At 43.9% G+C, this 25,923-nt stretch overlaps 2 protein-coding genes across 6 annotated transcripts in view; one reads left to right on the top strand and one right to left on the bottom strand.

Moving 5' to 3' along the window:
• The window catches only part of Rab39 (RAS oncogene family member Rab39), a 169,174-nt gene extending 148,738 nt beyond the window's left edge, over positions 1–20,436 (bottom strand). The window contains exons 1-2 of one of the 2 annotated variants that reach the window (XM_065444857.2): positions 19,895–20,436; positions 13,083–13,224 (exon numbers count right to left, since the gene is read on the bottom strand). In XM_065444857.2, coding sequence (XP_065300929.1) covers positions 13,083–13,224; positions 19,895–20,112 — 360 coding nt within the window. In that variant the 5' untranslated portion in view covers positions 20,113–20,436. The remainder of the gene's footprint in view (positions 1–13,082; positions 13,225–19,894) is intronic. The other variant, XM_065444859.2, reaches the window with a different exon arrangement.
• A 269-nt stretch (positions 20,437–20,705) lies between these two features.
• The window catches only part of LOC135912406 (uncharacterized), a 117,224-nt gene continuing 112,006 nt past the window's right edge, over positions 20,706–25,923 (top strand). For 3 of the 4 annotated variants that reach the window (XR_010567658.2, XR_010567657.2, XR_011514350.1), the window contains exon 1: positions 20,706–20,797. Coding sequence is in view for 1 of the 4 variants with exons in the window: in XM_065444862.2 (XP_065300934.1) it covers positions 20,707–20,797; positions 21,916–21,950; positions 22,752–22,826; positions 22,895–22,980 (287 nt within the window). In the remaining 3 variants the exon portion in view is untranslated. Of the gene's footprint in view, positions 20,798–21,915; positions 21,951–22,751; positions 22,827–22,894; positions 22,981–25,923 lie in introns of all 4 variants that reach the window. The other variant, XM_065444862.2, reaches the window with a different exon arrangement.

The raw sequence follows: 25,923 nt of genomic DNA, 5'->3' as shown, positions 1-25,923 counted from the left end.
TTGTTGAAGAAGGTCTTCAGAAACAGCTAGTGCAACTTCGAGGAACTCACGACAATCCTAACTGAAATCGAAGCTGCCATCAACTCTATACCCTTGACCTATGTCTACACGGAGGCGAGCGAACCCGAACCTCTAGAACCATCGCACTTTCTAGTGGGAAAGCGACTGACCACTCTTCCTGACAGTGGTTCCGCTACAGAGGTGGCTCAGCTTCCTGGTCAACTCACTCGTCGTTGGCACTACCAACAAAGGATGGTCGACCAATTTTGGCGTCTGGCAAAATGAGTACCTGACGAGTCTCCGATCAGCACACTTTACTGTGCCTAATTCGTTAAGCGCACTGAAGAAAGGAACTCTCGTTTTAGTCCACAAACACTATCTACCGAGGAAACTCTGGAAAACTGGACAAGTGTCAGATGTTCTTCTCGGACGAGATGGAAGAATCGGAGCTTGCATGGTGCGCATGCCTAATGGAACCGCATTGAGAAGACCGATTCAACTGTTGTACCCCATGAAATACATGGACGAATGACCAGAAGCTCATTCCAGGGGGAGTATGAAGAAACTGCCAACTTTAGCCTCATTCTTTTCGTCAACGGGCAATCTTGTGCTCCTCCGAACTCGCTCGGCAACGGGCATCACTATCAAAATAAAGTTTAGTTGTTTTGTGCACATCAAACAAAGCAGTCGGTTCTTTTTCACCTGTCATAATTTCCTCAACAATATATATATATATATATATATATATATATCATAAGTAATTTGGAGCGTGGGAACATAATACTATGGATATTTCTAGATTTTATGACAGCATTTGATTGTCTCAATCATAATAGTCTGTTCAGAAAGTTCAGAAAGCTTAAGTATTACAGAATACGAAGCAACGCATTACTTTTAATGAAGTCCTACTTGTCACGGATGCAGCAATATATACAATTAAATAAACACAAGTCAGCAGTGCGAAATTTTCCCTGTGGCGTACATCAAGGCAGCATTCTATGCCTGCTATTGTTCCCAGTACACATTGATGGCATTATTAACATGAACTCTTTAATTTTAGTTTTATAATTTATGCAGACGATACAACCTTTCTCGAGATTCTCGCAGTGATCTAACAATTAAGGCAAACATTTTGCTAGGACAGCTGGAAGTTTGGTCATGTGAAAATGGACTCAAAGTTAATGTTGATAAATCTAAGGCAATACTACTTTCTTGCCCCAAAAATAAGAAGTGCAGTGAACTTGGCTCTTTATTTTATGTCACAAAAAATTTAATGCATAAAATCATTTAGATAACTCAGGGTAGTATTCTCAGAAAATATGATGGCACAACTACATAAACCATTGATTTATAAAGCCATGGGTCTCATGTCACGTTATAGACGTATTCTGCCACAGTCTACTCGCATGTTAATTACATTACTAGTATGGGGGCCTACTACACGAACTAACCATAAAAACCTAGTCGTCCTTGAGAAACATGCTCTTCGAATTTTTTTTTAATTCACCTTGTTTTTATTTCACCTTGGAGACACTTGACAAAACAAATAATTAGAGAAGGAATTATAACTGCATTTAACTCGTATATGTAAATACTAATTATGCAAATTATGCACATGTAGAAATGAGCAAAAGAGGCACTTGGAAAATATTTCTTATCTCCAGTGGTGCTTTATGAATACCTCCCATACCCATACCACTACAAATTACACTGGTTGTTGTTGTTAGCAGTCAGAACTATGGATGCCAAACATTAGGATATCGTTTACCACTAGCGTTAAATTATCTGACGCACCGATTAATATAAACGTCAGTAACTTAGCCCTGCATAAATTCTTTATTTTTGTAAGGTTAGCCACCTCAGCACCACTTTGTAAAATATAATCAGTCCAAAATGTTATTAATATCCCTTATAAAGAATGCTCTGTTTGTCAGCCACAAACTAGCAATATGTCTTCCTAGTCTTCTTTCTTTTCATGAACTGTTCAAGCCGATATGCAGTCTATCTTTCATTATTATTGTGTACTGTGCAAATTCAATGGAATTTCATTTGTTATTCACAGCGAGAGTGTCAACTGTTTCCTGCCTCTGTCTGCTGCAAAGGGGTGGAAACCTCGTCAAGCCCTACCACTTTTTATCCCACCTCCTCTATCTTACTGTATTAGTGGGAATCTGTTGTATTGTTTAGGCTGCAATGATCGAGTGTGCCAGACACGATATGTTTAATGGTTTAGGTTGATTAAATTTCCCCATTTTATGTTGTTCCTGCCATGCACTCTATTGCTGCTGCCAAACTGATGGATTGTGTTTATATTTCGTGAGTGTCTCAAACTGAAGCAACACATTCTATTGTAAGTGCTGTTGGCAATGTCTATTTGTGCACCTACCATTCTGCATTGCAACTAGCGAAAATGACCTAGTCTTGATGTCCTCCAAATGTTTTTTTTTTTTTTTTCATGTTGGAATGTGTTTTGGCGTAAGAAGGTCAAACAAGAAGCTGTTAATAAAAACGATGTGTGAGACATGTCGAGGCATTGGAAGCAAAGGTGCTGGTTCTGCCCAGGGTCAGGGAACAGTGTCGGACCCACACTGAAGCTGGCATAGATAAATAAGAAGCTTAGCTTGCTTTTGGGCTTGCCAAGTAATATGAACAGAATTTAGGAATCGATCCAAATGCTGTCTGACCAATTTGACAAAATTAAGGAAGCCTTCATTTCCATGAAAAAGATATCAACAATGTGAAGTGCAAGGTGGAAAAGTCTGGTGTTCCTCAAGACCTTAGTCAGCATCGAGATGACATTGACGTGCTTAAGTGGTGCAGTAGACATTGATATAGACTTAGACATACAACTAGTTCCAGAGACTGAGGATGGAAACTAGACGAATTAGGAGAATGAAATTGCACAACAGCTTGGTAGTTGGTGCTTGTTGGAACAAAACCTAGCTATCCAGGGCTACCAGCCAAGTCGTGAAGGAAGCCCGGTATTATCATGTGTTTCACTCATCAAGATCTGCACAATGCTTGGCTTGATAAGAAGTGCTCACTCGGGGATAGTTTGGCAAAGCTCTCATCACCAGGAGTATGACAACTCAATACAGAAAGTTTCTGGCTCCTGTGAAAGAATGGGCAAAGCATTCCGGGAACATCTATGCAGGCATGCAAATGGTAAAGTGCAAAGAAAACGGAGCCTCAGCAGTAGTTGAAAATGAGGATCAGCTTCGTAATGTGACTTAGTAGCTTTTGTTACCTCTTTGCCATTTTCTGCTATTATTTTCCAACAGATCCACAACTCACTTAGGGTTCCTCACTAAACAGAAATTATTTGCCCCCCCCCCCTGAAGATAAGTAAAAGAGCTGCATTCATGCGAATGCCCAATCTGTTAATAGAAAAACATAACTTGAAAGCTTTTTAGTAGCGATCAATAAGCTCTGCAACGTTGTAATGATAAGTGAAACCTGGTAAACAATTAATGATGATACCTGTCAGCTCCCTTACAAGGAAACATTTATCTGAATAGGTCATCACACGAGGGAGGTGTGTCCTTATTAATATCTGAGCACATATCTTGTGATATACTAGCTAACTATTCCCATTTAACGGCAGATTACGAAGTGCGGTGTGTTAACGGGGCCATATAGAGAAAAACGATTCTAACTGTTTTGGTAAATTGCTGTTCCCCATCAGCAGCAAGACACAAAAATAAAAGACTGGTGGCAACACAGCCTTGAATTTCCTGCAGCAGTTTGCTGTGACATCAGATTTTGATGCCATCTGCTCTAGCCTAGTTAAATTTTTATCTGCAGAAATGGACTACATTAAATTATAAAAGAGCCAAGAAATGAAATTCAGAAGTTTCAAGAACTGTTACTGAACTACGAAAGCTGAAACGCAAAAAAATAGTTTGAAATCCGTGACGTTACACTGACGTACCAGCCCTGGGGTTCCAGTGCAAAATTAAAGAATGATGCTTTGACAGCTGCTTTCCTCTAAGAATCAACTTATTACTTACTCCGTGTTCGCTTTGCGCTACAAGCCAAGATCATATTACTTACAAGCCAAGGGAGGTAGAATTCTTCAAGAGTACTTTATCCATCTAAATAGATTCAGTGTTTCTCTCAATGTCCCAGTAAGCCCTCTTCTTGCTTGCTACAGCCCCCTGCTCTTTGCCCATTTCTAGATATTTTTTATGATCTGCTATTGTTCACTAATGAAAACAGCCTGAACTAAATACTTGATAGAGACTTTATTTTATTTATCTACAAATACTACTGCCTCCATACGAGGCATAACAGGGGGTGGGTCAATATAAAATTTGGACGATACAAGAACACGTTTGCAGAATATAACAGGTTAAATCGTCACACGAAAGAGGCAGAACAGGTTTACAAAACACAGATCAGAGTTAATAATCCTAACAAATACTAACACGATACATATTTTATCACTTCTGCAGAAAACTGTAGTCGTCTAAAGGATCCATCAAGCTAATGTTAATATGACCGCCAATACTCCACATAGGTTTGACGTAAAGAGAGTATTTGTCGAAAAAGGGGCCATCAGCACAATTCACCTAGTGCCAAATTAAAAACTACTGAAAACATTATTGATTTGCTTATAACGAATTACTCTCTGCTGTGTATTTCAAGTATTGTTTTGAGTACTGCTATAAGTGACTGTGGTATCCTGTGTTAACTTCTGGTTTCGGTTTTGGGTCTTTACATCAGGGCGCCACTCAGCGCCAAACGCTGTAAGTTGCCTTCCTGCTTCCCCTCGGAGGAATAAAAATTCATTTCTTCGTCTGGTCCCCGACTAGAGCAGTCCGGCCGTTTAAGCTTCATGCCGTAAACCTTTCGTCCGGCCGCCCCGTCGAAGCTACAACAAACTGGCGACAAGGTAAACCGCTCACTTTACTTTTATGGCCCCTTGCCTTTCTACTTCTGCTGCTCCCCTCCTTCCGGCATGCAAGATGCTACGTCCACTTCGGCGTCATCCACCGCAACTGCCCCGCCTTTGTTCTCCGTGCCCAGCATGGCGTTCGCACCACCCATGCCGCCTTTCCTTGCATTACTCGGTACTCCTTCGGTACCCTGGTTCACATGGAAACGTTCTTTTTGCACGTTTCTTCAGGCAACCGGATGCGAAGCATTACAACATGAGAGGAAGAAGGCCATTTTACTGAGCAACTTCGGCTTCGAGGGGCAGCGTCTCTACTATGACCTCGCGTCGCAAACGGACCAGACGGCCGCTACGTTCGAAGACATTCTTCGCATCTTCGACCAGCACTACGAAGAAAGCTCAAATCCCCTGGTGCACCGCATTATCTTCCGGGACAGGAAGCAACTACCTAGGGAAACCTTCCAGGACTTCGTCACCGCGCTACAAAGGCTAGCGCCTGCTTGTGCATTTGGCGCTTGGCACGACGAGTCTCTTCGCGACCGAATTCTCCAAGGCATCGCATCAAAAAGAGTTCGAGAACGGCTACTGTACAAAGGATCGTCCCTCACGCTCAAGAAAGCCGAGGAAATCGGACGAAGCGTGGAGCAAGTTGACAAGGAACTTGAAGTCTTCAGCAACTCGTCTATTCAGCGCGTCTCGACGCAACGCCAATATGGCGTCGCCAGCCATCTCCTTCCTCGCCCGGGCGCGCAAGATGGCGGTCACTGCCCCCCTTCTCCCTCGACCCGGCGCCTTCAAGATGGCGATCAACGGCATGGCGGGCAGTCGCATCGAGTGGCCGGCCAACGTGACGTCTGGCCCGAACTCTGCGAAGCCACTGGAGAACTCGCACCCCATTGTTACCAATGTGGTTCACCTCGCCACATCGCATCCGATCCAGCCTGTCCGGCAAAGCACGTTACCTGCCGTGCGTGCGGAAAAGTGGGACATTACGCTTCGGTTTGTTGTTCGAGGAACCGAATGCAGCGACAGCCTCCTGCTCGAACGCAGCTTGTTGCCGTTACCGCTGATACAGAATCAGCCTCTACAGTCCCGTTTGTGCTTACAATTCAAGCACCGAATTTCCGTCCGGAAACAATTCGCGCCGAAGTCCTCATTGCGAATACTACACTCAAGTTGCTAGTGGACACAGGAGCTACAGTGTCGCTGATGAACAGCTCCCTATATGAAGAACATTTCAAGGTTTTTCCATTATCTCCTTCGAGTCTTCGACTCAAGAATTATTCGCAGCAAGAAATTCTGCATTCAGGATGTTTCTCCGTGCTCGTCAAGTATCGCAACAACGCTGCAGTAGTGACATTTCACGTCACGAACCAAGGCACTTCTATTCTGGGCTTAGATGCCATTCAAGCTTTGGGCATTGACATTCAAGGGTCTTCGCTCACATGTCAAGTATCAGGACTTCCTGCTGACCCAAGCGTTCAGCCTCCGTCTCTTCCGCACAACGCTCCAACAGAGTTCGCCCATCTGTTCTCGGGACAATTGCGACTTGTGAAGGGCTTCGTCCACGACGTTCATCTCCGACCTTCAATGCAACCAGTCTCAGCGAAACTGCGTCCTCTACCTCTGGTTCTCCGGGAGCAAGTCTCCGCCGAGCTGCAACGCCTAGAATCAGCTGATGTCATCGAAGGAGTCACTGCGTCCGAGTGGATTTCTCCGCTTGTCATTGTTCGAAAGAAGGACAATTCCATTCGACTTTGCGTCGATCTTCGAGACCCCAACAAGGCTATCATCATTGACGCCTTTCCAATACCGAGGGCTCACGATCTGTTGCATTGACTCGCTGGTGCTACTGTCTTTAGTAAGTTGGACTTGCAGTCCACTTATCATCAGGTTTTATTAACCGAGAAAAGCCGTGAGCTTACTACTTTTATAACTTATGACGGTCTTTTCCGCTTCAAGCGTGTAAGTTTCGGTTTGGCATCTGCACCATCCGCTTTCCAGCAGATCATGTCATCTCTTTTGAAAGACTGTCCAGGCACCTTGTGCTACCTTGATGATGTGCTTGTATGGGGTCACACTCAACGTGACCACGACAGAAATTTGCAAACAGTCCTGTCTAGGATAAGTAATGCAGGCATGCAGCTTAACCACAATTATTCAGTGTCCCACAATTAACTTTCCTAGGACATAAAATTTCCGCAAACGGCATTTCGCCGATGGATAGTAAAATTCAGGCAATCGTGGAGGCACCACAGCCTCAGGACAAAAAGGCTCTACATTCATTTCTGGGCCTAACGGGATATTATGCTAAATTCATCCCGCAGTATGCCGACTTAGTGGAACCGCTAAGGAAACTTCTAAGGCAAGGACAAGCCTTTGTCTGGGATCGGAATACTGAATGCAGCTTTCAGGCTATTAAAGACGTACTTGCCATCACGCCCGGTGGTACACATGTTCCAACCGCATCTGCCTATTGTTGTGACGGTTGATACTTCCGACGTTGGCATAGGAGCTGTCCTACAGCAAAAATACGGAAAAAAGCTCTTTACAGTAGCTTTTGCTTCTCGTACGTTATCTTCCGCAGAGCGACGGTACTCCGTAGGCGAACGGGAAGCATTGGCATGTCTGTTTGCGTGTGAACATTGGCATGTTTACTTGTGGGGTTGACAGTTCACTCTACGAACTGATCACCAAGCTCTTGTCACATTGCTATCTTCGTAGGGTCCTGGACAGCGACCGTTAAGAATTTCAAGGTGGAATGCAAGATTGCTGTATTACAATTTCTCCATTCGGTACTGTAAAGGTGACCAAAATGTAATTGCGGACGCATTGTCACGCCTACCTGTCCCTCCCGAATGTGAACCAGCACTAGATGAGAAAATAGTGTCTTTAGTTTCATCTTGTATTACAAAGGAGGAATTCTAAGCAGCCACACAGGCAGATCCAGTGTGCCAAGTATTAAAAGACAAAATAGTAAACGGATGGAGAACTGCGGCGGACCTTCCGCCAGAGTTACAGGCGTATGCTGCTGTACAGTCCGAATTGTCCTACATGGATAATCTGCTTCTCCGAGGTGAACGTATCGTTCCTCCAGCTTCCTTGCATCAGGCACTCCTGTCTATTGCTCATGAAGTTCACTTAGGCATTACTAAAACCAAGCTCAGATTGAGAGGCATCTACTGGTGGCCTCACATGAATAGGCAAGTTGAGGAACTTGTGGGAAGCTGCTTTGTGTGCCAACAAGCAGATAAATCTGCCAAACCATCTTTTGCGCCATTACAACCTGTCGACCACGGGAAAAGTTAGCCATAGACATAATAGGCCCTCTTGATCGTGCTCCACAGTATGCTCGTTTTGCTTTGGTCATGGTTGACTATCATTCCAAATGGCCTTAAGTTGCTTTTATGCCTTCCGTCACATCGGAAGCCATCATGCACAGTCTCATGTCCATATTCAGTAGGGAAGGATTTTCTGATGCTATAGTGTCCGATAATGGGCCACAGTTTGTTTCTGCACAGTTCGAAAACTTCCTGAAGGAAAGAGGCATTAAGCATTTCTTGTCCTCTCTTTACTACCCACAGGCCAATGGCCAGGTAGAAAGATTTACCCGTGTCCTTAAAGAATTCATACAGATTGCTATTTTGGAACAGCGAGACCTCAGACTTGCGGTCTTAGAATACTTGGCAATTTACAGGTTTACTCCACATATGACTACCGGTGTGTCTCCAGCTATGCTGCTCCATAATCGACAACCACGAACTCGGCTGGACGTTGCAAACATGCCTCCAATTCACCCTGAATTCGCTTCTCCAAAGTTGCGCCAGGAAGTGCAGAGTAGAGTACCTGAAAAACTGGAAAATACTAAAAAGTATGCGGATTGTCATCGCGCAACTAAATGTCTTCAGTTTCAGCCAGGCGATCTGGTTAGGGTACGTACTTCACGGAAATCTGGTCCTAAATACTCCGGTCCGTTCAAGATTTACCGCAATGTAGGTTGAAGTACTTTCCAGCTCGAAAATGGCAAGCGTTGGAACGCGTCTAAACTAGTGAAGTACTCGGTACGTCAGGAGAAAACAAATGAAAGGAGTCATTTCAATGACGGAACATCCTTTGACGATGGTTTTCCACCTTTTCTTCCAGTTCCTACTGGTACTCATTTTCCTGCTGCAACCCCTTCTTTGCAACCACCTGTCTCACCCCCACCACCTCCAGGTTCGCCCCGTCCAGAACAGTCACCTCAATGTCCGTGCGACACTCCTCCCCAAGACACTGCCCCTGAAGGCACTCAGGTCTCTGACACACCTTTCAGTCCCAGTACGAGTAACACTTCTGCTGTTCCTCCTCTACAACCTGAACCAGTCCTCTGTAGGTCTACAGGCCATAGACAACCTCCGGAACGGTTTGAGGATTATGTTTCCAATTAGCTTGTTGCCTTGGGTTACTGTCCACATAGGTTTCAACCCTCCCATGCGAATTCGGCTATTAATGCCAAAAAGTTGTTAACATTAGAAGTCGTTAGCATTCTTACGGGGCGGGACTGTGGAGTGTAAATGCCCAATCCACGACAGCCACAGACTGTCTCGAATCAGGCTCAGGGCGAATGAGCCACCCATCAGTGGTGTCCCAGGGGGCACACAGATGTTGGTCACTGTCTACTTTCGCACTTTGTGAGTTCTTTGTGTTATCGGTGTGTGCAAGGCTGCATCTCGTCGTCCGCCCGAGATGGGTACTGAAACTGCAGAACTGGAGTGCAATAATTCATTCAGTTTTCATGCTGTGCGTTTTTCTAAAGGGAGAAGCCAAAGATACAATTTTCTATTGTGTAAAGATGACATCACTATCTTGTACTTTACAGTGCTAACATGTGTTCTTTGACTCGTGACTTACTTTTGTTGCGAGGAGAGCGAGTAGAGCATTTTTCCTTTCAAGGGAGAGGTGATGTGGTATCCTGCGTTAACTTCTGGTTTCGGTTTTGGGTCTTTACATCAGGGCGCCACTCAGCGCCAAACGCTGCAAGTTGCCTTCCTGCTTCCCTTCGGGAAAATAAAAAGTCATTTCTTCGTCTGGTCCCCGACTGGAGCAGTCCGGCTCTTATCTTGCGGCGCTGCGCGCCCCGGCCGTTTAAGCTTCATGCCGTAAACCTTTCGTCCGGCCGCCCCGTCGAAGCTACAACAGTGACCATATGCGTGTTTTTGTGTTAGTTTAAGCTACAGAAGAGGGAGCCTTGCATGGAAATATTCCTTCCAGAACATACCTTGGCATCATTCCAAATAGCATTGAAGCAAATTAACTGGGATGATATTTTCTAATGAGATAATCCTGAATTAGCATTTAATTGATGCTGAATTAGATGCAAACAGTGCTGCACATTCTAGAACACACCAGCGATTATGCGGGAATCTTCAAGTCATGCATAAATAGCTGATGTGCTTGACAAATGTGCTCATGACTATGGTTCTGCCTGAGTGTAACTTGTTTTCGTGGGCATAGGTTCACCTAATAAAAAGCTAGTTTTGTGACTTGCCATTCTGCCACGGTCTAATTCTTCACCGTCACAATGTGACAGTATAATAAATCTTTTCAGCTGACAAATTAATAAAGCAGAAATAATGAATGCAAAAATATTTTGGAATAGAGAGCCTGCTGATTCATATTTTTACTTATTACTTGAAAAGATGGCTTTATTAGTATACAGGCATGCCTGCCTGCCATGTGAACATCATAGTATTATTTAAGTGTTTGAGAAAAGGACCAGTTTCATCAGCAAACACCACTGGGAGAAACAAAAGAATGTTTTATCTGCCTATGTCATTGTAACCTTAACCTTAGAATATCCGTCCTGTGACATAGTAACAGTTTTTAACGGGACTGTTTTTTCACTGCAGCACCATTATCAGCCAAGTGCATCAGCACCATGAAAGCACCATGGATCTTAATTTTTGGCCTCTTGATGGCGCTCAGCAACAGTCTTTGGCTAGGGCTCAAAAATGGCAGCACAGGAAGCTACCAAGAGCATTTCAATCTTCCGACTCTCACCATGTTTAATATGGTAAGCAGCCTATTTACTCAACTTATATGTGTCAACACCCTGCACCTGTCTGATCTAATACCATTGCCTGCATTTTCCTTTGTTTTAAGTTGGTGCAATACTAACCTATTTTCTATTAATGTCACCAAGACTAAATTTGTTGTAGTTTCCTCACATCAACAACATTCGGCATCCTCCCCTTTTTTAACTTTTGGCTCACACTCTACCTCTCCCAGTCCATGCTCATCTTTTCTTTGGATTTCTCTTGACTGCAGCTTTAAATTTAAAGATCACATTTCTCACATAAAAAAGAAAATAGCATATGGTATTCACATTCTAATTAAAACTCATCCCTACTTTACACATAATATATTAATCTCGCTATACCACTCATTCATTCACTCTCATATTAACTACAGCATAATATGCTGGGGTAACACTTATAACACTCACTTGGCATCCTTCCAGGTAATCCAGAACCAATCCATAAGAATTATTACAAGCAGTTCACACTTTGCAAATGGAAAATCACTACTACATGAAAACAACATCCTAACCACTTCGGAACTCATCAAATATAATCTACGGATTTTATTCTACAAATATATGACTAAGGAACTTCCATCGATCTGCTTCTCACTTTGTGACTTGATAGCTTATAGTCACACTAGATTTGCGCTCAATAATAATTTTTCCGTCTACCTAAAGTGCGAACAATGGTAAACTCTCTGCGGAATTTTTCTCAATATTGCTTTGGAATGCTCTACCACCTATAATCAAGAATGCAAAATATTTATACCAATTTAAAATAGAACTAAAAGCATACATAATAAATACTTACTGATATTGTCCTTTTTTTTCTAGTTTTTTTTTATATATTGTCATGCTGTAACAAGTGTTCTTATTACTTATATGCCATAAGCATGTTTTGATATTACTCTTAGCTCTCATCTGTACTACTGTTACTTTAAACATTGTATACCATCATAAGTGTCTTTAACAGCAGGTCCCGACACAGTCTTTAACTATGGGACCTCCTTATGTATACTACGCACATGTATTTTTCAGTATTTTTACCAATAAATAAATAAATTGAAATTGCCACCTATCACTTCACAGAAACAAAATAAAGGAGTACTAACTGACTGGTGCATGGCTATACCTGAAACGACACAGGGATTGGAGATGCTATCATGAGAAACTGTTTGCAGTGAGTTTGGTACGCCTCATGTAAATGTCAGAAATAATAGTTTACATTCTGTGGCCCTCTTGTCTACCTTCAGAAACTCTACACATTGATTATGCATAGTGTTTAGTGGCACAAGGGACAGATATGGCCAAACAGTGCCATACCTTCAAGAATTGAGACAACCTTGCTCTTTCCCACCACCACCATTTATGATTTCATAAAAGGGCCTAGGCCAGCCTTCCTGGAGGCACCTAAGGTGGCTGACTGACATGGCACCATGTTGAGCATTGCAGTTACACATATATTTCTATGTATCTTGATTACTTCTCTCTGTTTCCTTTTAAATAATATTAATAGTCACATCCCCTTTTCACTTATGTCCTGTTATTTTTATTGCATGTGCTTTATTGTGGCTCCCCCATATTTTCTCTCAGCCAGCATCTCAGCCAGTTCAGGTGTCCAGTGGGAAATGAAACAATTACGATGCCCATGGCCAATCATTTCCTTTCTCCTGTTTGTTCTTGATAAAAAAATATTCTGGGATTTTATGAGCCAAAACCACAATAAGACCACAAGGCCGGGCCATTGTAGTGGGGGGCTCCAATTAATTTTCACCATCAGGGGCTCTTCATTGTGCACCAAAATCTAAGTGCACAGGCATTTTTGCTTTTTGCTCCATCGAAATGTGGCCACTGCATCGGGCATCGAACCTGCAACCTTGAGATTAGCAGCACACCGCCCCATATCCCGTCCTTAATACTATAAACTACTACTTGGTAGAGAATTGTGTCGAGACTGGGATCTCACTAGTGGCAAGTTGTTTGTAGCTCTCTTCCCATTAATATGAATGCACTCTGGCTAAACAAAAGAGCTCTCCTTGACCCGTAGATTGCAAATCAAAGTGTTATTTGAATAAGCATGTGATGCTGGTCTAAAATTGGAATGGCAACGTGTAACAAACAGACCTGGTAGATGACCTTGTGCGGCTCAATGTGCCGCTTGACTTCGAACAGCCAGTCGACCAAGTGCTCAAAGCTGGCTCTCCTGGTTATATCATATAGAAGAAGGGCACCCACAGAGTTGCGGTAGTAGGAGCGCGTGATGGAACTGAAAGGCAGTCACGAGACGAGTTGGCACAACAGTGATGACAACCGGGTCTGCACAACAATGTTGGGAATGACAAATCCACGGCCATCCAAAGACAGATTTCACATGGCACAAGCACAATGCAGAAAGGCATCGGATTAGGAGTGTGCAAATAGTATTCAAATACAAATCAAATAGTCTCTGCTACTCAATTTGTATTCGATTCAAGAATCTACTATTCAAAATTACTGAATATTCATTTCTAAATAAAAAAACTTATTGCAGCCCCGAAGGAGAGCAAACGATGGAAGGACTGTTCTGAATGATTCTGCTGCAAGACAGTTGCTGCGCCAATTCTCGGATCAAATGCATGGGTAAATCATGACAAATAATTTCCAGTACAGAATAAGAATGGCCTGCTCTTAGTAGCTTATATACAAATATGCTGTCTCTATTGTTTGACCAATCTCACCATGTAATCTTTTCTTTGGAACAGGTAGCTACAGTTAAATGGGGCCCGACTATGGATATGCTGTATTACCAAACATGTTCCCTTCAACAAACCGCACATGTATCTTGTGACATGCTGTCCCCTTGTTTAATTAGTACTGCCATTATCATGGTGCCAACTGAACACAGGTGTTTGTCACTCAGAAGCTCTTGAGTTGTTCAGACACTCCATTGCAAACAGCGTGAGATATAAATGCCAAATAATGTACATAAGCCTCATTCTTTTTTACTGAACAAATTCCAGCAAAGTTCATATTTCAGTTTGTTTATGAACTAGAACTAAGAAGGCATTCAATTAGATACTCTGAGGCCATCTTTTGCAATATTGATACTCAATCGAAGGAGAAATTTTCACTATTTGAACAGCCCTACTTATAATCTACATGGTACAAGCGCACCATTCTCGCAGTATGATTACATAAGCATACAAAACATGACCATGTAATGAGAAGTACAATTTAAACGCCAACTATCAACTTAAAAGTCACACAGTAACAGATACAAAGAAAGACAAAAGCTCATGGGAAGGCAACACCAACTTGTCAGTCAAGGAAACATACGTGCATTTTTGATAGATGTCAGCTATCACATGACAATGTCTCCTTATGCAATATAATCAAAGGCTAATGTAAGGGAGTCCAGAAATGCACCAGAGAAAGCTTGTTGGCCACTTCTCTGTGCCCCTTTAGCTGCACAGAAGGTACTGTAGCCATCAAAATGATGGTATCAACACACTGAGCATGTGGCATGCTAGTGTCCGCCATGTGAAAGCTATTGCAAGAACAGAAACAAGCCATCAACAAGCTAAGCAGGCTTGGCAAACATAGCACGTGAACTTCTACTTCAGAGCATCAATGCCTTGCTGCTATTGGGCACCAGTTTTACATCATGGGAGAGTGAAATGTGGCATCCAGAGCCACAAAAATTTCAGTTGACGGTAACTCTCATTTTCCTTGTATTTTGAAGCTAGCACAACTTATAGTTTTGACTTGTGTGCTTTAATTATCATAATTCCCTCTGCTCTTACTTCACGGCATGGTGTGATGCCATTGCAATGGTACTATTCCTATAGAGGAACATTGTAGTCGCTTTTGATCTGGTGCACGCTCTCGACCATAAGGTTCAGTGTTTGACTGCCTTGTAAATATATTGTGAATACGTTTTTTGTTGCCTTCATGTAACATATTGGTGGAACTGCTGGGGGTCCGACACAAGATGGGGATCTGCAACAGCCACCAAGTCACCACTCTATGCATTTGCATTCTACCAGCGGTGAAACTGTGTCAGTGGCGGCAACAAACTAAGCCATGCCATCCAGCATCTTGGCTCCACCCCATGGTCCTGGGGCCTTTTCTGGCACTGATGGCGACCCCATCGACTGGATTCGACTCTATTCGTAATGTAAGCATGCATTACAAGTGGGACCTGACCTCGATGCTGGAAAGCGTATTTTATCTAAAGGGAACTGTGAAGACCTGGCTTGATAACTATGAAGAGGAGCTCACAAGATGGAGCATATATAAGAGGAAACTTTGCAAACTGTTTGGCCAACTTGCAGGCTGCCTGTGTGTCACCAAGAAAGAACTTGTCTCGCATGTGCAGACATCTACCGAGTCGAACCTGACGCGCATTCGAGCTGTGCTGGCCCTTTGCTGAAAAACTAACGGCAAGATGACAGAAGCCGGTAACGTTGTGCATATACTCAAAGGTATGGTGGTCAATGAGTTTAACCTGATCCTATTTAAAGAATTTACGACAGCCAATAAGCTTATTAGTGAATGTAGATGCTTCGAAGCTGATAAAAGCCGATGCATCAACCAATACTTTGCCCACCTTCTGAACACGGCAGCAACATGAACGTGTGAGGATGGTCGAATGGCTACTCAGCCTTCAACATTGGAGGCTATCACCAGAATTCGACGTAGCAGTTCTGCGGAAACCCGCAAGGTGGAGAGAAGTAATTAATAAAGGGAAAATCAGACATCCACCCGTTCATAGCAATTGCTACAAAGGAAACCTATATGGTTTCCTCTGTAGCCGTTGTAGGTTTCCATTGTAGAAAAGCCTCAGAGTTGAAGAAAAATTCGTCCTGGTCCAGGACAGTTGGATGTCTGATTTTCCCTTTATTAATTATCACCAGAATTCTTTTGATGCGAAATTAAAACCGCATCGCCTGGAGATTTAATGCGAGGGGAACCCAGTTATCCCCAACTGACCATATCACTTATACAATCCGTTGTTTGTCAAGAAGTGGCAAACGTCGGCCTTCAAACCATCAGGTCTGTGAACCGTCCTGACGTTTACCCTTCGGCCACCTTCAACCCGCTCCAACGCCATTGTCCTACTCACACTTATTGCAATACGAATGCATGGAGGACGCCTGATGACAAGCAAATTTGCTTCTGATGTAGACGTGTCATACCCCTGTCACATGGAAAATCTAACGTCATTTTCAGCTAATGACATTTGTTGCGGTTAATGTCACATCACATCTCGTTGTCACACTGCGAAAAACTAGCGTCATTTGAAAATTATGAGAACTGAGGTTAAACAGCACGAATAAAACAAGGACACGAGGAAACATACCACAGACAAGCACTGACGCTGCCAACTGGAAGTTTATTTGAAATTCTCCGGCCATTTTATACTTTATTCAGCAGAGGCATGCTTGCACCAGTCGCAAAAACATCTGCAAATCCGCAACATCATAATCTTTCATCCAAAAAGGCTATCTCTTTTCCCGACAAGGCAAGAGAGGGAGTGCTTACACATTTATCTCCTTCCTTTCTAATGTATTAAGCCTTCATTGTTTCCCTTTTCCTCTTACCTTTTGCTTTCCCAATGAATTATGTTTTTTCAAATATTGGAGTGCAGTGACACTTGCTACAATGTCCTGCTAAATGACTGCCATAGCCATTCTTTAAGTTACTGCTCTGCTGACGAGCTCTTTCATTGAAACGCTGTCCCGTTTGACCTATATAAGTTTTTCCACGGCTCAGCCATATCTGATGGATAACGTTGCGCCTGCAGTCAGTGAAACGGGATTTATGATTTGTGGTGCAGAGGGCCCTTTCGTGCATTTTCATACGATTAAATATTGAGGACAGCTTACATGGGGCACAGAAAAGCAAATTAATATTTTGTCTATTGGAAACTTTCTTTAGATTGTGTGACAATGTGTGCACGTATGACACCCCGTGCGCATGTCTTTTGTCTTTATTCTTTTCTGTTTGTGATGTTTCGAAACTTATTCTTTTCTCTTTCTGCAAGAGGGTCTCGCATACTGAAATGATCACAGAACTGGGAAAGCCTGCATTCTGTAATTGCGCTTTCTGATTTTAAAAACTTAAACATTTTAAAGTCGGCAAGCTCCTGGTGTCGAGGATACACATTCAGTTCCAAAACAAATGCGAATGAGTTTGGCCAACCCATTCATTTGGAAACGTCATTTTCAATGAATTTCATTGCATCTTACCGTGTGGAAGCAAAAAACTGGCATTATAAACAAATTTCATTCCTTGTAACTTATTTTAGATTTGCCATGTGATGGGGGCACGAGACACATTTTACGATATTGCTGAAGTCCTTGGCCCTCGCATTCTCTAACAAGCTTCTCCAGCTTCCGCTATGCACCTCGAAGTTAGCACCAGGTACCAACCCAAGCTGAACCATAAACATCTGCTGAGAACACTACGACCCAGTACAGCCGCTTGTCCCCACCACAACGCCGTCCTTGTCATTTACCTCCCCTATGCCACCTCAATCGCCACCTTACTCCTGGTGTTTTCCTTCAGGACACTGACAGCTGCAGCTCCTGGAGGTGATGCTGCTATTACGACTTGCCCTCAAATTCCTCTGTTAACACTCCCTACCAATCAGAACCTGATCAATGTTGAAGTGGATGGCCTACCTGTTTCAGCTTTGTTCAACACCAAACCAGCACTCATTTTCGTAATGCGTTCTCAACGCTGTCAGCAGTTGAAGAAAGTTAGGACCCCTGCCCATCACGTGTTGTACATGTGGCCAACATTGGTATGTCTCCTGTAGCTGGCCTCTGTACCACTGCACGTCAGTGTTGCCAGCCGCCAAACTTCTGTTTTGTTTGCCGTCCTCCCACACTGTTCCTATGATGTCATCCTCGGTCTTGACTCCATCTGCTTCCACTAACAATATCTAAATTAAAAATGCTGCCCTCAAACAAAGTACTATTGCAGGGCCCCTTTAACTATGTGCTATTGCTTCTAGTGGTATGTCTTGTCTACCAGCACTTCTTCCTAAGCTTGAATAAAACTTCACTATCTTTATAAAAAATAACGTACAGCGCGAAAGACAAGAACAGTGATAGACGACATACACAGCGCTTTATCATGAATTACCAACTAGTCCAAGCAACCACCCTAGTTCACTATCTTCTTATTTAGTAGTATGATTTCAATTGTGACAGTGCATTGAAAGGTTAGATGGTATTCCGCCTGTAAAGAACTATTCGAGCACAAATTTCCAATGAATGCAACAACCCGTCTGCCCAACATAAGGGCAACAAGAGCTAAAAGGAAGTGAATAAACTACTCCTATACGATAGTCTATGAACTTGTTCATGTAATTTACGTAACACTTGTCTGATCTTTTTCGTTCAACTGATGTTTCTTCTTCTACATGGCGGCAGTCTTTTCTAGCTTATTATGTTGGCTTTCCTGGACAATCATGCATGTAGGCAGTAATGCCCGAGATATTCTCACAAATGTAAAACTTGGACACGAGAGAAGGTTGAAACATGGTACTGACTTTCAACAGGTTTATTCTTTCCAAAGAATGCTTTTTGTGTCGTTAGCATAACTATTGAGACACATACTTCTTTATCTTTCTTCAGGCACCACTTTTCACCAGCTAACAAATGTTAAATGCTACAGCTGGGGGAAGGACATGCCTGCATGTATCAGAGGTTGCTGAAATGTTATCGATAGTTCTATCCGTTGGCTGCTGTCACCAAGGCATTTGTAATCTGACTGCATGCGCGATGCGAATTGTGTAGTACTTTTTGGAAGCCACGCGGGCACCAGCAATTACCTTAGAACCTGCGATTAGTCATGTATAAAAAACGATGTGCGTGACCTGCTGATCAGATTTTTGACGATCGACGACTTTGCTTGCCGCTGTCATTGTGCCTGAATGTTACTTGTTTTGCTGGGCACAAGTTCGCCCAATAAAGAGCTAGCTTCGTCATTTACAGTTTTGCTACCGTGTTTTTGACCGTCACTACAACATCACAATATGTTGAACCAACTAGCCCAAACTTGAACCCTGCAAGATCGTCTCCGAGATCATTCACACCCTTGTTGAACTTTCTCTCCAAGCATTTTAGAGCTGCCAAAAAAAAAAATTAGAAAAAATCCACATTGTGTGTCCATCAACAGAAGGTGGTCATTCACTTCAGCAGGCAAATCTAATCAAAGCAGGCTTTGCTCTTGTTTCCATGGCCATCATCTCAGCATGCTTCAAGAAATACGTTAGGTATAACCTTTTACATGGCTGCAGAAAGCATAGATGGCAAGAGGAGGAGCATCAAGTGATACCCTACATTCACTACCTGTTAAATAGAACTAAAAAGTAGGTATTCGATATGAAGTCAACATTGTATTTACTGCTGGCAATAAGTTAGAAAAGCCATGCGCCACCATGCAGATACATAAAGAGCAGTTGAACAGAAAAAGAAAACAGATGTTAAGTAATTAAAGCATACAAGTTTCTAGAATGTCATACAAGAGCACTCTATAAAGTTCCTTGCAGCTTCCTTTTAGATCGTTATATCAATCAGAGATTTAGCATAAATGATCTTTAATCGGTTGTTATGATGTGCTCTTATGATTGCATGAGCGTTCGTAAATTTGCAATTTCTTTGGGACATAAGGATGAGCGTCTCAATGTCCACGCGTGGCATATAAGCGGTCCCTCGGTAAGAAATCTGAAGCTCTGTGGAAAGCGCGTTTCATGATTTACGGACTGGCAATTCCTTCCTGTATGCGTATGCGCAGTCTTTTCGTTGCTCTTGTGCGCCAACCTTCCCATGGATCCGCTCAGCGTTCCGTCGTTTTAAGCGCCTCCCATTCTACGCAATAACAGGCACGGCCGCCATCAAAAAAGCGTCCCGCTAACCTTCCTAATCCAAGCAAGCACACATTACCGAAAACGCTCCTGTCCGGCGGTGTCCCACAGTTGAAGTTTCACTCTGACATCCTTCTTCACCTCGATGAGCCTTGCGAAGAAGTCGACGCCGACAGTCGGATCGCAGACGTCGTGAAACTTGCCGTCGGTGAACGCTTTGAGCAGCGTGCTCTTTCCGACAGTACTGTCGCCAATCAGTATTAGCCGGAACTGATAGTCAAAGATGGGCTCGACCATTTTGGCTCCATCGAAAGCACGGTCCGTTGCTCAAAGCACGACACGGCAGCGCCGATAAAGTTCGCGGGTGAAACGCGATGCAGACAGAAAACGACAAATATTACGGAGCACAAACAACTATGCGCACTGCTGGCAATGTACAATCAGATGCATTAACATCGTAGCATGGAACTCTGGCGCTAGTGTCTACGTGAGCTACAATGGGAGCGGTTGTCCCAGCATGGGAATCATGGGAAGTACATGGATTTGCCTAAACGGTTCCCACTTTTTCGGCCCAGCTTTTCCTCTAGAGTTGTTTTACTAACTCTATGCCTGTTGCTACTGGTCAATGTGGCCAGCGCAATTACTATTGAAAGAGCTGAAAACAAGTACAGGTCACCTTATGCTTTGTCATCTAAAAACGCATCCCTGATGGCTTTATGAAGGTGACACGTTATTATTAGGTATACAGAAAGCAACTGCTAAGTCCGTGACTTATGTAAAGCACGATGTACGCAATCATGCAATAAAGGATGACACGAATTTCGGTTTCGAATCTGTTTTTTGGATGCGTAGTCGTACAGTTTAGGCATTTCTCTATGGTTTAGGTGTGACATGCGATCGCACGTCGACATCGGACGCTATGGCATACTCGTGCCTTATGTGCCACCGAAGCCCCGAAGTGCTCTGACATATACCTTCACATGTAAGTAAACGAATGTATCTCCTTGTTGAGAATATCACGCGAGTAGGCAGCTCTTGTGGTGCATCACAATCGTTTGAGAAGCGTCACAGTAGAGCATTTTTCTGCATGCGGAGTGGTGTTTTTATTTGCAGGTTTCCCTTGAGTAGGAAATTGCTGGACAGGCGGACCAGCACACCGGAATTGTAATGGCGAAGCCACAAGCAACTCAAAGAATCTGTTTAATTGTTGCACTTTGAACAATCATGTTTCTACAAAGGCCACAGCAGAAAAACAGCCCGATGCCGAGTATCTCTGTGCCACGCAGTAATCAAGAGTGCCTAATGCGTATGAAATCGAGTGTATCGAGACTTAGAACGACAGAAAGCTGAGCTAGTTGGTAAGGATTCATTATGCAAAACAGAGGTGAGGCGTGCAGGCAGGACACAAGAGTAGACAAGTGGGCGGCGCTCGTGTTGGTTGCTTGTAAATACTCTACTCTTTTGTCCTCTCTGCACGCCTCACCTCCGTTTTGCATAACGAGTGCATCAACCCACATATTAATAGCGTAGGCGTTTTATTAACTGTGCAATATCTTTTCTGGTCACAAATTAGTGCAGCGAATCTATTTGCATGATCGACTCCGGGCCTGTGGGACCGTTCACTCGCACTTGATGCTGAGTCTTTTACATGTATCCTTAAACTGCAGATATGCACATCAGATCCCTGCGAGCATTTTCGAAATTCAATTATTTTAGACAACAGACACATATGCAATACTGACATAATCCCGAATACCACTAAGCAGCTGGGACACATTTTTGTTGACCATACTAGCTCGCAGGTAAAATAAGTACATCATGTGGACAGCTCCAGCTTATTTTCCTTAAATCAGTGTGTACAAGGGGCATGCAAAAATAATTTTTTTCTCGTGCACCGATTATTTTGCTGTATAAGCAAGAGAACCCACCACGTTAGTGTAAGGTATCTTGTAGTAAATCACACTAATAGGTGCTTTAATTTACCAAGTGAGATGAGTTACTCTTATGGCTCATTCAGTCATATCACACTGCAAGCTGCATTCATCAATCTTCACTTGGATTTTGCAAATGTTTAATGAAACATGTTTCCCTTTTATGCAGATATGCAATGGCAAGCCCTTCCGTGTGTTCCAAAGGTAAAATTTAAGCTCTAAATTAAACAAGACATTTCTAGTCAGAAACAAGCAAAAATGGTGAATGCAGAGTATCAGAAGCCCAAGGTACAGAAATTATGAGAATTGTGTCGAATGATCTTAAGGAAAGAGTCGTATTTGAAAATGCAAGACTCTTTAGTGGAGGTCAAGCAAGTCAATATAGGTAGAATACTCTGCAAAATTATGCGAGTGAGGGGATGTCAAACAATGGGTCAGGAAATGCGTTGTTTTTCTGCGAAACAAAAGCTGATTGCCATTACATAAGTCACTTCAGCATCGTGAGACTGCTGCTTGATAAATTCAGAAATAAACCAAAACACAAGACACAAAAATAAAAAAACAATTTAATGATGCTCTCTCCACACTGGGATGAATAAAAACAAACACATCACATCTAATGTGGACATATCAGACGCCTTGTGAAACACTAAAGGAAAAATTCAGTTTTGTGCTATGGCACTTGCCGCATAGATGTGGGGGGCCTTGCACTAATAGTGATAGTTACCACTGCATTTAGAAATTGAAAGCGTTCGTGCAGACAAGGATGATTCTTTATATTTTTGGCTACCACTTCAAATGCCTCCACCAAGTGTTACAACGCTGCACGCAGCCATACTAAGGATCTCGCAGCAACACCTCCAGGTAAAAAGCAGAAGCAGTCAAAGTGCTGGTGTGTACTGGACACTATGTTTCAAAACTTTTAGGCAAGAAGAGTGCAGGAAGCAGGTATAACTGAATTTATTTCCATAATTACCCATTTGAATGGCCTTTCCTTTTGCTTAGACAATGCCTACGCGTAGCCACAGCAGCTCCCTCATACAGACTCCGCAAGCCGAGAGGCCGTGGAGGCAAATGCAGGTAAGAGGCAAGAAGCAATAGCACTGGCATCGACATTCATCTAATTTCTTTCTTTTTCTTTTGTTCAGGCCGCCAGCACACCCCGAACAGCCACCTTGACTGCGGGTGTCACCCTAGTCGCCAAGGAAACATTTGAGGAAAAGCGACAGGCAATGTGAGGAGCCACTTCTCCATGTAAACGATACTCTTTCTCGGATGACTCCTATGCCTCGCCACGCCAGCACACTTGTGCACAAAGATGCCGCGGAAGCACGTGCAGGTCAGAGGCAAGAAGCAGTGACACTGGTGTCGACATTCACACAATTTCTTTTTATTACACTGAGGCAGCCAGCACACCTCGAACAGCCACCTTGACTGCGGATGTGTCAGTAGATTCCTGTTGTACATATGCTCATAATAAACTTCAATAAACTTGAACTTGATAATAAACTTGAAGGCAAATGGGACATTAATGCATTGTATTTTTGAACATTTATTGTACACATACAATATACGTTATACTTTGATGTGCTACAGAGCATATTTTGAAGCTTCCCCCTATATTTTGCACCTTTAATTACGTATGTGTGGTGTGGCCCTCAATGCAGTTCATGTTGTAGCAGCTGCTTTGTCTGTGTATCGCACATTGGCTTAAGCTCGTGATATCCACATACTTCTCTCGCATATACGGAATAAGGTTCTATGTAGTCCTCAGTGTTACACCAAAAAATGAAAGTAAACAATCCGATCGTGGAATTGTGTTTATTACAGTCATTCCTATGACAGTTACTGGCAAGTTGACAACTTGAACTGGTCAATTCGTCCGTAGCCTCCTCTATTTTTCAAAAATAAAGGAGGCTATGATCCGTCATGGCAAGGAATTGTATGTACACATAAAAAAAGGGGGTATGTGTGTGTGCTTGTAGTGGGGGGTATAGGATCAGGGCGGTACACAAAAATGTACCAACACTGTCCTCTAGACCCATTCCGTTAAGGTGTAACAAAGCGTATTATGCATAAAGTTCATACAACCAACTCTAATTACACACGCCAGCCGACGCGAGCTACATTTGTCATGACGCATTCGCGACTGCACCGGATGCCCTCCATATTATTCTCGTTAATCGTGTTCACTGCACCGAGGCAAAAGAAAGATCATGGGCGCAGGTGCCTTTAAAGTATCTCGACCTTGCGAGGCACTGCTGTGCGTGCCAGGGGAGCTGTCCGTGCGAACACTCCCTGGCACACACCTGCCTCGGCGGCCCCAACCTACGTACCGTTCTGCTTCGAGCTTTGATCCCCCCACTGTCCCTTGGGTGCCCTGGAGTTCCTGCGCCGCCTGCCTTATTATAATCTCAGGTGCTCTCCTGAGACTTCCGTTTGTCGGTTACATGTGCCCTGCAGCTGGATCAGTACTTAGAATAATAAAAAAAACCCGATCTATCGTCGCGACGATACATCGCGAAAGCAGGTTTTGCAACATACCGCGCCCGTGCGAAGAGAATTACGGAACGCCAACGAGGAATCTGACCAAAGCTTCGAGCTCGTAACCTCGTCGAGTGACACTCCTGCAACAGGCGTGACCGCTGAAAACCGCATACCGCCGGAAACTTCAGGAAACTTCAACAGGATCATCCCTCGGTTGCATAACTGCCACCTGTACGGCCAACATGGACCACACCCACACCTTCCCGCAACACAGAATAAAGAAGCAACTTATAAAGCCCAAACACACGGCGGCACGCACACATCACAACACCACAAGCGAGACGCCATGCTGCTACGGTTGCCGGATTAAAACTTACTACTGTCACCAAGTCTAGCAAGCGTCTCAGGAGCTGGCAACCCCGGCGCGTAGCAACATGGCGGCGCTCTTGCGGTTCCCGATTTCAATGCATGCTAGGGACAAACGGAGCTAACAGTTTTCTTCCCTGTAGGACCTAGGCAAAGAGAAATTTTGAGCACCAAGAGTCCCCACATTTCTCTCTCGCAACTACTCCTCGCGCGTGCGCAGAAAGAGCGGTGAAATCCATTTTCGATGGGCTCGTGCCCTATGGGTAGCTTGTCCTCTAGAGTCAGTATGATAACTCTATGGTAGGGTGTCTAGATAGGGGAGGTGTGATGACCGCGGCGCCCTTCCCATAGGGAGGGGTGATCCCCTTGCGTGTGACTGCCGCTAGGGCAATACAGAGCGCTGCGGCCCGGGGCGCCGTGTGCATTTCCGCGGAGACTGCGCAGAGAAGGCAGCGAGTCCGGCTAGACAGCGCCTGGGCGCCGGATGTTCACGGTGTGTTTTGCTGCAGATTGATGCGTGTGCTGCTTATTTATAACTGCTGTGAGCTGACGAAGATGCCTTCAACTTCAAAGAAAAAAACTCAGAGGTGGTGCTTCGTGCCAGGGTGCGATTCCGGTTATAAATCTTGTTCGGAAAAAGTGTCCCTTTTCCGTGCGCCGACTTGCCAAGAACTGTTTTTGAAGTGGGCGCGTGCCATTCCAAGGGCCGACAAACCGCTACGTGTTTCAATACATTCCACAAAGGCCCTCCTGAAGTACTTAACCGAAAAGGTCGGCTTCAGATACCTGATGACGTCGCACCTGAGCCAAGACGGCCTTGAGCGCTCGTTTGGTATAGTACGGCAGGCAAGCGGTGCAAATGATCACCCCACCCCGGCTCAGTTCATCCTTATCATCAGGTACTTGTATATCTTTGGCTGTAAAAATAATTTTGCTGAACTGCTTCGTGTAATTTCAACATTTGCAGGTGCTTGAGCTTTTACAGTCTTTCAAAGAGCCCTAGAGGTGGAAGCGTGTCGCCATCTGGATCTCCCTTCTTTCTGCGGAAGAGGCACTCCTGGAAAATGAGAAACAAGATGATGTATTACCCATGGAGGCTGTTGAAGTGGCCGTGGACCATGTGGACTATGTTGAAAAACGAAGCGATGCTCGCTTGGTATACTACATCGCAGGCTACGTGGCCAGGAAGCGTGTGCTCTCAACTAGCTGTGCAGCATGCAGGGATGCCTGCCTTGTGCCGAGGGACTGTGTCCCAAAAGAACTCCCAGCTGATGCCTCCAAAGAGTGGGACTTGGGTGGGCTTCTCTACCCGTCGGAGTCATTG

Source organism: Dermacentor albipictus, chromosome 5 (assembly GCF_038994185.2).
Source record: "Dermacentor albipictus isolate Rhodes 1998 colony chromosome 5, USDA_Dalb.pri_finalv2, whole genome shotgun sequence".
Classification (NCBI taxonomy): domain Eukaryota; kingdom Metazoa; phylum Arthropoda; class Arachnida; order Ixodida; family Ixodidae; genus Dermacentor; species Dermacentor albipictus.
This window is presented reverse-complemented; position numbering and strand designations above follow the sequence as displayed.